At 51.8% G+C, this 11145-nt stretch overlaps 7 protein-coding genes across 7 annotated transcripts; 3 read left to right on the top strand and 4 right to left on the bottom strand.

Annotated features, from left to right (window-relative positions):
* Positions 1-402: 402 nt before the first annotated feature.
* Positions 403-1230, bottom strand: AYO20_01039 (hypothetical protein; the record flags this gene model as incomplete). The annotated part of the gene is made up of 1 exon (XM_022639346.1): positions 403-1230. The coding sequence occupies one exon, from the start codon at positions 1228-1230 to the stop codon at positions 403-405; it is 828 nt and encodes a 275-aa protein (XP_022504654.1).
* A 674-nt stretch (positions 1231-1904) lies between these two features.
* On the bottom strand, positions 1905-2651 carry AYO20_01038 (hypothetical protein; the record flags this gene model as incomplete). Its single annotated transcript, XM_022639345.1, has 1 exon — positions 1905-2651. One exon carries the CDS (start codon positions 2649-2651, stop codon positions 1905-1907), a length of 747 nt encoding a protein of 248 aa, XP_022504653.1.
* Positions 2652-3140: 489 nt separating this feature from the next.
* AYO20_01037 (tryptophan-tRNA ligase) lies at positions 3141-4433 on the top strand (the record flags this gene model as incomplete). Its single annotated transcript, XM_022639344.1, has 1 exon — positions 3141-4433. One exon carries the CDS (start codon positions 3141-3143, stop codon positions 4431-4433), a length of 1293 nt encoding a protein of 430 aa, XP_022504652.1.
* Positions 4434-4698: 265 nt separating this feature from the next.
* AYO20_01036 (hypothetical protein) lies at positions 4699-5747 on the bottom strand (the record flags this gene model as incomplete). The annotated part of the gene is made up of 2 exons (XM_022639343.1): positions 4699-5155; positions 5215-5747. 2 exons carry the CDS (start codon positions 5745-5747, stop codon positions 4699-4701), a joined length of 990 nt encoding a protein of 329 aa, XP_022504651.1.
* A 522-nt stretch (positions 5748-6269) lies between these two features.
* AYO20_01035 (hypothetical protein) lies at positions 6270-7196 on the bottom strand (the record flags this gene model as incomplete). The annotated part of the gene is made up of 1 exon (XM_022639342.1): positions 6270-7196. The coding sequence occupies one exon, from the start codon at positions 7194-7196 to the stop codon at positions 6270-6272; it is 927 nt and encodes a 308-aa protein (XP_022504650.1).
* Positions 7197-7757: 561 nt separating this feature from the next.
* On the top strand, positions 7758-8762 carry AYO20_01034 (hypothetical protein; the record flags this gene model as incomplete). Its single annotated transcript, XM_022639341.1, has 1 exon — positions 7758-8762. The coding sequence occupies one exon, from the start codon at positions 7758-7760 to the stop codon at positions 8760-8762; it is 1005 nt and encodes a 334-aa protein (XP_022504649.1).
* A 347-nt stretch (positions 8763-9109) lies between these two features.
* AYO20_01033 (hypothetical protein) lies at positions 9110-11140 on the top strand (the record flags this gene model as incomplete). Its single annotated transcript, XM_022639340.1, has 4 exons — positions 9110-9389; positions 9445-9530; positions 9585-10833; positions 10890-11140. The coding sequence occupies 4 exons, from the start codon at positions 9110-9112 to the stop codon at positions 11138-11140; spliced, it is 1866 nt and encodes a 621-aa protein (XP_022504648.1).
* Positions 11141-11145: the final 5 nt, after the last annotated feature.

Raw genomic sequence — 11145 nt, 5'->3', positions numbered from 1 at the left:
TCCCTTTTCGCGGGGTTAGAAATCCACTAATTCGGTGGGAGTCACTTAGTGCACGATGACAGCCTTGCAGCGACTTGAGGATGGCGAGAAACTGTATTTAGCCCTATCGCTCTGTTCATTCACCAGCTCGTAGTACCGGATCCTAGCCTATTGAAAAATGTCCTGTTTTCCCGTACCCATGAAACGAAACGGAATGAGATGACATGGATCAGAAGACAATTCCGCCATGCGATGTCTCGGATCGGCAGCCTGTTCACATACAATCCGATCCTCTCATCTCTCGTAAATTCCCGTGCAATGATCTTGAGTTCTGCTGGCATCCATCATCGAATGTTTCACCCACATACTACGCAGTTGATTGCGTTCACAGCTATCTTCTCATTCAGGTTTCTTCCCAAATCTTCATATGAATGCTGGCAGATCGATAGAATCAATCAGGGCTTCTTTCGTGATATCGTTTGGCGTCCATATGTCTTCTCCCCCAGAGTAAAAGAACCAGTACTCTGCCGTGTATTCTTCTTCTGCCATGAGGCGTTGGCTGTCACAAACAGGTGGAGCGCCTCCCGCGACCTCAACTCGGTAGATGTCCCAGTCCCCCTTCGGGCTCACCGAGTGTGCCCATCTGCTGTTGCTACCCGGATTATCTGGCGCAAGCACGGATTCGTATGGAAGGGCTTCGAATGTTGCAATATCGAAAAGAGTGATGATGGCTGTATCGTTGACAGTTCCGATGGTTCCCATGCATTCCAGAGTGGAGTTCCTCAGCTGCTCATAGTCGAAGTCATGCAGTTTGGCAGGTAGAGCATGAAATGCCGCCTCATTCGGAAGGTTTTGGATGAGTGGAGCTGCATCATAAAGCTGCGTGGATTGAGATTGAAACTTGGCGGGCTCGCTTGGTCCATTACCTGCGCACAGATACATGTAGAGGCCGCGTGCGATTGCAAGGTATTGGAGAGGTTTGCCGGGAGCCGGGGGTGATAATGAATCCGTGCCTAGAGCTGTGAGTGAGTGTCGCCTCGGTGCAGCTTGATTGATCTCACAAGCTTTGTTAGGATCGCAGGTTTTGCTGCCCTGCAGAGGCACTGACCAGCTTGCAGCAGCTGAGGCGTTAATGGGAGGGACATAATCGAGGTCACTGCGGCGGTCGAAACGACGGGCAGAGTTCGAATCTTTGACGAAGCCCAGGAGAAATATGGCTGCCAACCACAGGATTGAGGTGACCGCGACCATAACGCCACGGCTGGTTGGAAAGAATGGCCAGAGACGGGAAGCTGCCGTGCTGACCAATATCTGCTACCTTGTTGAATCGATAAAACGAATGACTATTTGCTGAACGAGTGACTGGGCGGAGAGAGGGAAGAAAGATGATGGCGTCAAAGAGAGGCGAGTCTTAGGCTGCAGGAGCGACTCCAGATAAGACCTCAGCGCATTTCTCTCGCCAAGAGAACAGGTAGGGTACTAAGAGAAAAGTGAGTGAAGTAAAATGCTTTGCTCCATCTTCCTTGTGAGGTTGCTCAAAGGTGAATGCGGGCAATCTGTACCAATACCCACAGAGACAGCACGTGCGCTGGAAGCGAAGACTGGAGCGAAGGACCTGCGAAGCTTAGCATGAATGGTAGGCAACGTAGCAACATTCTGCTGCCCTTTTCGAAGCCATCAAACAGGAGTGGTTAGAAGGATGAGTGGACTGAATTGTATACCTATCAACAAAGCCCTCGATGGTACAGCGCATCACTCTTTTGTTCGAAATATCGCCATACACTTCACAAGACATTTCATGCACATATCCCCAGCGCCTAGCTCACAATCAATCAATTAATCAAGGTTAGTAGTACAAATCAAATCGAGGCTTGCAATTGAGGCTGCTCAATGCAGGGTTTGCCACAGAAGCGAGAGAGCTGGTTTCAGTGTCCATCTGCCCCCAACACTTCCATCCGATCTCTTCTCATTCCTTCGAGGACGGCCACAATGCCACCATTCCGCAATCTCTCCAGCACGACGTTCATTCCTTCTTTTCCATTTGCCAGGGCTGACTTGGTTCGTTTCACTCCAATCAGCTCGATGGTCCGCTGAATACCAGCTGTCGACCACGAAGCAAACAGTCCTTGTTTTGGAGATTCTTCCTCGACATTGGCAGTGTGCTCTTGTTTTTTCCTGCCCAATAACTTGTGTTGGCCCAGGTGTGATACGAATGTCACAACTGTTTTGCAGGTGGTGGTCTCTCTGGGTTTCTGTGGTTGGAGATCATCGCCCGACCGACTGGAAGACGCAATATCCGATAGACGCTGCCGTTTATAGGTCTGACGTTCGATAACGCTCAAGATGCCCGTCCACTCCATGTTCTTGGACTCGGTTTCCATCCATCCTTCGTTGATGTCAATGGTACTCTTCTCTAGGACATAGCTCTGACTAGCGCCACCTGGGCCGGCAAGGCCGCGAGGGAGGAATTTAAGGATGCCGGCGGGTACTTTTGATTTTTTGAGATGTAGTCGTACAGTATGAAGTCGGCTTGTCTCAGGGTCGATGTAACGATCAATTACATCCGAGCTGAGAACATGCCTGGAATAAGGATTCGGATAGCGCAGGAAATATGCTAGAGTGACGGCGGGGAAAGTGTAGTCGTAATTAAAGGAGTGTTCGTAGAATTTCATCCTGGCATGAAGACATCGACCTAAAGCAACGGCTGATGGTTAGGGCGGAAGATGAGAATGCAAAGGAGAAGGCAAGTTTTTTTTGGAAACCCTCACGCGAGCTCAAAAGCCCAATTGCCACTTTCGGCGGAAAAGAAGAGGAGAGAATGGCTTGGCCGGCAGGTCATGGAGGACGGAGAGCCATATCCGACGGCGGCATGTCATTGGCCTATTGCCTTTCACGGTACCCATTGGTCCCATTGGCAATTGGGTTGCCCGCCAGCCCGCAGACAACGGTGAATTTCTGAAGACTCACGCCAGTCACAAATGCGCAGGCAGATTGTTTGTGACTGCTAATTATTCCTTTTGAGGCGCCCTCGCAAACATTCCTCCCCTCCTTTCTGCTGTTAGTACCTCGCCTCTTCCTCATATTCTTCCTTCTCCCACATCCTGCCCTTTTGTCTCCGCCCCTCCATCGCACACAGTCACCCCTCGAACCCCTCGCTCGCCATGACAGAACAAAAGATCACTCCCTTCGAAGTATCCGGCGGGGTGGACGAGTCCGGCCAAATAAAGCCGGTCGACTACGACAAGTTGATTCGCGACTTCGGTGCCACGCCAATTTCGCCCGCATTACTCGAGAGATTCGAAAAGGCAACTGGCCGAAAACCCCACAGATTCATGCGCCGTGGAATAGTGATATCCCACCGCGATCTCGAAAAAATCCTGACCAAGTATGAGAAGGGTGAAAGATTCTACCTCTACACTGGGAGGGGGCCGAGTAGCGACAGCATGCACGTCGGGCACAGCGTCCCTTTTGAATTCACGCGCTGGCTACAAGAAGTCTTCGACTGCCCCCTCGTGATCCAGTTGACAGACGACGAAAAGTTCATGCACTCCAAAACCATCAGCATGGACGATGCAACTCGATACGCGAGAGAAAATGCCAAAGACATCATTGCGCTGGGCTTCGACCCGAAAAAGACGTTCATTTTCTCGGATTTTGAGTATATGGGAGGTGCATTCTATCGCAATGTTTGCTTTGCAGCGAAACATGTCACGCTCAACCAGATAAAAGGAGCATTTGGGTTCAATGACAGCAACAATATCGGTGAATTCCATTTCCCCGCCACACAGTCTGCACCTTCGTTCGCAACGAGTTTCCCACATGTTTTTGGCACCGATGCAAAAAGTGTGCCACGGATCCTGTGCCTAATCCCGTGCGCAATTGACCAAGATCCCTACTTCCGTGTCTGTCGAGATATAGCGGAGAAGATGAAATATGAGAAACCATGCCTCATCCACTCTCGCTTTCTTCCAGCGTTACAAGGTGAAGGGACAAAGATGTCTGCCAGCGTCGATTCGTCTGCGATATTCTTGACCGATACACCTAATGCGATCAAGAAGAAGATCAACCGCTTTGCATTCTCCGGTGGGCAGGATACTGCAGAGAAACAACGGGAGCTGGGTGGAAGAACGGACGTCGACGTGCCATACAAGTACCTCACCTTTTTCTTGGAAGACGATGACGAATTGGCGCGGATCAAGGAACAGTACGAGAAGGGCGAGATGATGACCGGAGAGCTCAAAGCACTCTGCATCAAGGAGTTACAGCAGTACGTGGGCGATTTTCAGGAAAGGCGGAAACAGGTGAGCGACGAGGTGGTTCATGACTTTTTCAGCAGAAAGGGGTTGCTATTTAGAGGTGTCCCAGCGGACCAGAAGACGGTAACAACGGGTGCAGCGACGGATAAAGGCGCAGCCAAAGAGAACGGGCCAAAGAAAGAGCTTCCGGTGCGGTGAGCCTGCAAAGAACCCCCGGAAAAGCAGGTAGAAAAGACCTTGACGAATTTTATGCGGATCGAGTGCTGAAGTAGTAGAGCATGACTCGACTTGAAATTTGATAAAAGAACAAGCATGAATTAGAACATGACACCTGAAGATTTTTCTTATCCATAGGTCATGCTCATACAGAGAGAGCGACAACTAGAGGAAGAAAAGAGACACCCCTTTTTCCACTTTCTTTCTTTCTTCCCCCTGTATACTCGGTACATACTAGGTGACCCTGTCAGGTATTTCCACGCCGCCTCACCACGCCAGGAAAGAAGCCTCTGACGGCGTTACTCAACCAGACGACCTCGCCATCCTGGACATCTTGAACTGGCACAGTATCCTCGTCGCACCAGCACGCCTCGAGCGCGTAGAGCCTTGTCACCGAGTGCATGCCCCCGGCATCGGAGCGTGGTGTCACCCAGCGACGAGCCCCGCTGCGGCGCAGGAAATAGACCGCCGACAGGGACGCCTCGGTGACGAGTCCGTCGTCGTTGAACAGGAGGACTTCGCGTGTCGTGGGCGGCGTGGTCGGGAGGGGGAGCGGTGGGTCGGTGGCACGCCCGCGGCGTCGTTGTACGCTGTGCGCACGGTGGTTTTGTGCCGCGTGAACAGTGTGGGATGTGTTGGTTGGGCGTCGATTGTGACGTGGCATGGCTGTGGCTGTTGGGGTGGTGGTGGTAGTGATGAGAGCCCTGCTGTGGCTTGTCCTTGATGTCCAGGCACGGTCGGCACAAACGGGCACGACGTGTACATGTAGACAGCGTCGGCGAGGGTTGAAAGTGGTCGTTCTTCGCCCATCGCCGTGCATTCCACGCTCACATCGCCGGCATGGGAAATCAGGACGCGGACACGGAAATCTCGTAGATACCCTGCCCGGGGACCGCGAGAGGGAGATGATGTTCCTCCTGCTTTTGCCGCCGCCGTTGCCGCCGCCACCGCGTTCTCGACGAGGACTTGTATATTGAAAGGTTTGTCTGTACTTGACGAGGAGGAAGGCTTTTCCTTTTCTTCCTCATCCGCTACGGTAACAACAGAAGCCGGAGGCGTGAGCTTCGTCGCGACATCTGTCCAGCCACATGTCTCCGCAGCCTCGCGCAGTCGCCGTGTATGTAGCGCAAAGAGCCTCGTGGTGATGTCCCTCCACTGGCGTATCAGTGTCTCTGTTCTCGAGTCTGGCTCGGCATCTTGAGTGTTGAACAGCGTGTGTTTCAGCGTCGTGATGATCCGAAAATCCGGTGCGGAGATGGTTGAATTGACATCGACTTGCCCTGGACGTAATGACATGCTTGACACTGTGTATCTTCGTCCATAGCCTGCCTCAAAATATGTTGCTGAGGTTAGCTATCTATAGTCTGCTAGACTTGTGTTGCTATGTGAATTTTCTTTCTGGTACTGACCAACCAACACCAGGTCGTAGTGGCAATGGCTTGTTCAAGCTTCAGTCTTAAGGTTCGGCCCGCCAGCGAGCACAAAAGGACATGATTCCAGGAACTACCATGACTACTTGTATGTAGCATCAAGACTTGCTGAGAGGAACGAGATGCTCTCAAAGAACACACGCACAACAAGCCCGCAAAAACTCTTACGCATGAGCCCTCCATCAATAGGTTCCGTCTTGTTGTAATGACAGTGGGCTAGCGATCTGAACCATACTCTGGATTCGAGTCCTTGTTTGCGAGATGAGAACAATCTTCCCTCAAGACTATGGGTGACGACGGGGCAAGCTATAGATATTCAGCATGGCTAAAATTGATCATACTTGCGTGCTCACAAGTCATGCTATCTTACCAACGTATGTGAGTTGTATCATACACTTGTAGGAGTAACTGTCGGGTCCGAATTTGCACTCTCGCGCAGGATTCTCCATGCAATCTCTTCCTGTTGTTTATTGATCTCCTCGCCTGTCCAGGGCCGCCATTGTTCTTTCAGTTGATGTCCCACAACCTGAACACCATCAACAATCGGCCACCCATGCTCCTCTGCAAGGCGGAGATTGCGTGTCGGTAAGGGGTGGTAGCACATGTCCAGCATACACGCGTGAGGCGGTCTCTCCTTTGTAAGAAATTGGACATACACGGCCCTAGCTTGGATTTCTCCTGAGGTTCTGGGTTCAAAGTCAGGAACAGTGCTCACGATCCATTGAGGGCACGGCAAGGTCGAGGCTTGCTCCGCGGTTCGGACGTGGACAATATGTGGCCGGGTCGGCGTTTTGTAATGGTTCACATCTTCGATGAGCTCTTCAATCTCGCCAGCGTCACGATTGATCACGTAGACGTCCTCGCAGCCCAGATCCATAAGTGCGTAGACTGCCGCTCGGCTTGCGCCACCTGCTCCAATCACCGCGCCTTTGAGCCCTTGTACGGCACGTGTGGCCGGTTCGCTCCCCAAAAGAGCCTTTTTGATCCCAACCCAGTCCGTGTTGGTGCCTCTCAAAGTACCATCATCGGCAACAGAAACATGGTTGCAAGCATTGAGCTGACCAACAAGATCATCAACATGATCCAGGCACGGAATGATTGTCTTCTTATAGGGCATTGTAACAATACCTCCAGCGAAATCCGAGGCGTAAAATGCGTCCAAGACTTCCTGAAGAGCCGAGGCCTCGAGAAACGTCATCTTCCAACGGCGTTTGAGACAATCAGCAATGAAGTCGTGGGCAGGGGGTGCTATGGAGCCACCTCCCGGGCCGCCTGCTATGAACAGTCGACTCCTCTGTGCGGAAGTATTTCCCATCGTGATCCGGTCGCCTACTGGATAGAGACTGCTGAAACGAGAAGAAATGAAACGAGACCAATGGAATATGCTAAAGAACTGTGACGAAAGTATCCGGAACCTGCTGAAGAGCCGTCAAGGTACCAGCAGCCTTTCCATTCATCGAAGTGTAGATAGGCTCACATAGAGCTACATATACCTTGGTATTGTCATTTGTGTTGGTTCATGCTGAGTATGAGGTATATGGAGTGGCAACGAGAAGGGACTGACCCGCCAGAAGCATCCGAAAGTATTTTGCTAGCCCGTAGGTCGACCCGTGCGGCGCGGCAAAGTTCATTGCCGGTCAAGCCGGTGTTTGACAAGTCAATTGTTGGGGTCAGGTTTCGGCTGCGGAGAGGTCTATCGTCGGCCCCATGTTTATGCGAATCGCCTCCAAGTGGGAGATGTCGAGATGGTACACAAGCAGGGTTTCAAAGGATCATTCATGGCTTTCTTCTGCGATGTTTGTTGGCTGTCCGGTCCAGCGGAACTGCCCATCGCAGCTATCTACATTTCGTCAGTTTTTGAAGCTCATCCGCACAAATGATTCAACCCGCTGTGGCCTCGTTGTCGTTAGGTGATCCTAGTGTCCACGACATCGCGTCAAGACTGCGCGCAGCCGCACAGAATGGATTTCATGGGGTCGAAATCATAGGCACCGATATCGACGCTACCGCAGAGAAGCTCCCGGCAGGATTGACTTATGACAACAGGCTGCAAGCGGCGAGGAACATAAGAAAGCAGTGCGATGAACTCGGGTTGACTGTGATGGTCCTTCAATCATTCCGACACTATGAGGGGCTGCTTGATCGTCGGCAGCACGAGGCTATGCTGGAGAAACTGCGACTATGGTTCGATATTGTTCGAATCTTGGGGTGCGATATGATTCAAGTGCCGACAACTTGGTTGCAGGAAGGGACGACGGGTGATGAGGAGACTTTGGTCGCTGATCTCAGAGAAATAGCAGACAAAGGCCTTGCAGAGAGTCCTGTAGTCCGACTTGCATACGAAGGGGTAGCTTGGGGCAGATATATCGACACGTGGGAAGGCACATGGGAGATGGCAAAGAAGGTCGACAGACCAAACTTTGGGCTTTGCTTGGACACTTTCCACATCGCTGGTCGGGTCTGGGGTGATCCTACCACGCAAACAGGGCGCACTGGCAACGCAGACAGTGCCTTGGAGGCATCTATCCAGCGTTTGATCCGCGAGGTAAATGTCGAAAAGGTGTTTTATGTCCAGGCCGGAGACGCGGAGAAGCTGGATCCACCACTGAGCCAGTCACATCCTTTCCATGCAATTGACCAGCCTGCAAGGATGAGCTGGTCACGAAATGCGCGACTGTTCCCCTACGAAGAGGACAGAGGAGGCTATCTTCCCATTGAGCCGGTAATGAAGGCAATTGTGAAGGGGTTGGGCTATGACGGATGGGTTAGCATGGAGTTGTTCTCGCGTGAGCTATCGCAGTCTGATCCCGAGTTGCCGTCGAGGTACGCGGCCAGGGCTTCGGCATCGTGGAAGAAGATGATTGCGGCATTGAAGCAGTGAGGATCAGCCAGAGAAGTGTACGAGGAACTCTGCGTCTTTCTCCAATATATGAGCAGGGAATGAACATGCATCCTTTCAACGCGAGAGCAAGGAGCGGAGGTTGAGTAACTGCGGTGGATGTGATTGGCTGATTCGGTGTGGCTGCAAAAGTTGCATCTCCATCTCCATTTCGCATCGTTTAGGGAAACTTTCTTGTCTTTCAGTGACGATTGTCAATATTCCTTTTCCCTCGTCCTTTCGCTCTCGGTCCACTCGTCGTCCTTTCCATCTCCATACGCCTGTGAGGTATCCAGGGCTGGCTATTCGAGCTTCGTTTTTCTTCTGTACAATAGATTTCTCTGCCCTCCATGTCCGAACCCGTCGCTATCGATGCCACCCGCGCACCCGCATCCCTTTGGGACCGCGTGTCGAACTGGGTCTCGGAGAATAAAGCTGTCGCTTATACCATCGCTGGAACAGTAGTTGTCATCACGAGTGCCGGCGCCATCTACTATTTCTCAAGTCAGAAAAGCGGTGCCCCTGCTACGCCTACAGAAAAGAGAAAGAGCAAGAAAGAGCGACGGAAAGAAAAGAAAGCTGCCGAAGAGGCACAGAAGGCAGGGATTAGTCTGAAAGATGAGGAAGCTGGTGAGACTAGGTTGCCACAAAAAGCGACGGGCAACACGGCTGATTCATGATGCAGGCACGGCGCCTCGAGCTGCGACCGTCGAGACCGAGGATGAAATACCCGAGATCAACGAGTCCAATGTTGAAAACTTCTCGAAAGAGGTAGAGTTTCCTATACTGTCCTTGAGACGCTATTCTGACCATGAACATGAGTAGGAGAGAGCAACATATGCCGGCAAATTAAAGGCTGCCGGCAACAAAGCATATGGCTCCAAAGACTACAATAAGGCCATCGAGCTTTATGGCAAAGCAATCCTATGCAAACCCGATCCTGTCTACTACTCTAACCGAGCCGCTTGTTACAACGCCCTTAGTGAATGGGACAAAGTGGTAGAAGATTGTACTGCTGCCATCTCGATGGACCCAGAATATGTCAAAGCTCTGAATCGCCGCGCACACGCGTACGAGCACTTGGGGCTCTTCTCTGAAGCGCTGCTGGATTACACAGCCAGTTGCATTATTGACGGATTCAAGAACGAAAACAGTGCTCAGAGCGTGGAAAGATTATTGAAAAAGGTAGCAGAGAAGAAGGGCAAAGCAATTCTTGCCGGCAAGAAAAACAAACTACCTGGTGCAACTTTTGTTTCCAACTATCTGCAGAGCTTCCGGCCGCGGCCACCGCCCGAGGGCCTGGAGGAAAGCGCTGAGCTCGATGAGAATACTGGCAAAGGCCAGCTGCAGCGTGGCTTGATCGCCATGCAGAAGAAGACTGCCGAAGGTTACGACGAAGCTGCCGCGGCCTTCAAGAAAGCTCTTGAACTCGGAGACCTGGGTGAGCATGAGGCTTTTGCCTACAACATGCGTGCCACGTTTTTGTATCTCGAGGGCGACATCACCAGCGCCCTCGATGACCTCAACAAAGCCATTGAGCTCCAACCTTCTCTCACTCAACCATACATCAAGCGTGCTAGTATGCAGCTGGAGTTGGGCAACAAGGACCTTGCTGCAGAGGACTTTGAAAAGGCCATGGCACAGGACAAAAACGATCCGGACATCTTCTACCACCGTGCACAGCTGCATTTCATTCTCGGAGAATATGCCGACGCCGCCAAGGACTACCAAAAGTCCATTGATCTGGACAAGGACTTTATCTATTCGCACATTCAGCTGGGCGTCACCCAATATAAGCTAGGATCGATCGCGTCATCGATGGCAACATTCCGACGATGTGTGAAGAATTTTGACAAAGTGCCCGACGTGTACAACTACTATGGCGAGCTGCTGCTTGATCAGCAGAAGTATCAGGACGCCATCGAAAGATTTGAGACCGCAATCGATATGGAGCGACAGACAAAACCCATGGGAGCAATCAACGTGCTCCCGCTCATCAACAAAGCCTTGGCACTTTTCCAATGGAAGCAGGATTTCAAGGCAGCGGAAGAGCTTTGCGAGAAAGCGTTGATCCGTAAGTTGCCACTTCGACCAAGTGGAGTCTGACCAGCTGCTAATGTGCTTCTCTAGTGGACCCTGAATGCGACATTGCTGTGGCCACAATGGCTCAGCTCCTCCTTCAACAAGGCAAGGTGACCAAGGCTCTGGAGTACTTTGAGCGCGCCGCCGAGCTGTCGAGAACAGAAGGGGAAATTGTCAATGCGCTTTCTTACGCCGAGGCCACACGTACGCAGCTGGAGGTGTCACAGAAGTATCCTCAACTGGCTGCCCGCCTGCAACAAATGGAGGGCGCAGGCCTCGGCGGACCTCAACTGAGGTAACAATG

This window comes from Fonsecaea nubica, assembly GCF_001646965.1.
Source record: "Fonsecaea nubica strain CBS 269.64 chromosome Unknown Scaff4, whole genome shotgun sequence".
NCBI classification, from domain to species: Eukaryota; Fungi; Ascomycota; class Eurotiomycetes; order Chaetothyriales; family Herpotrichiellaceae; genus Fonsecaea; species Fonsecaea nubica.
Note: the sequence above shows the minus strand (reverse complement) of the source record. Positions and strands in the feature narration are given on the sequence as shown.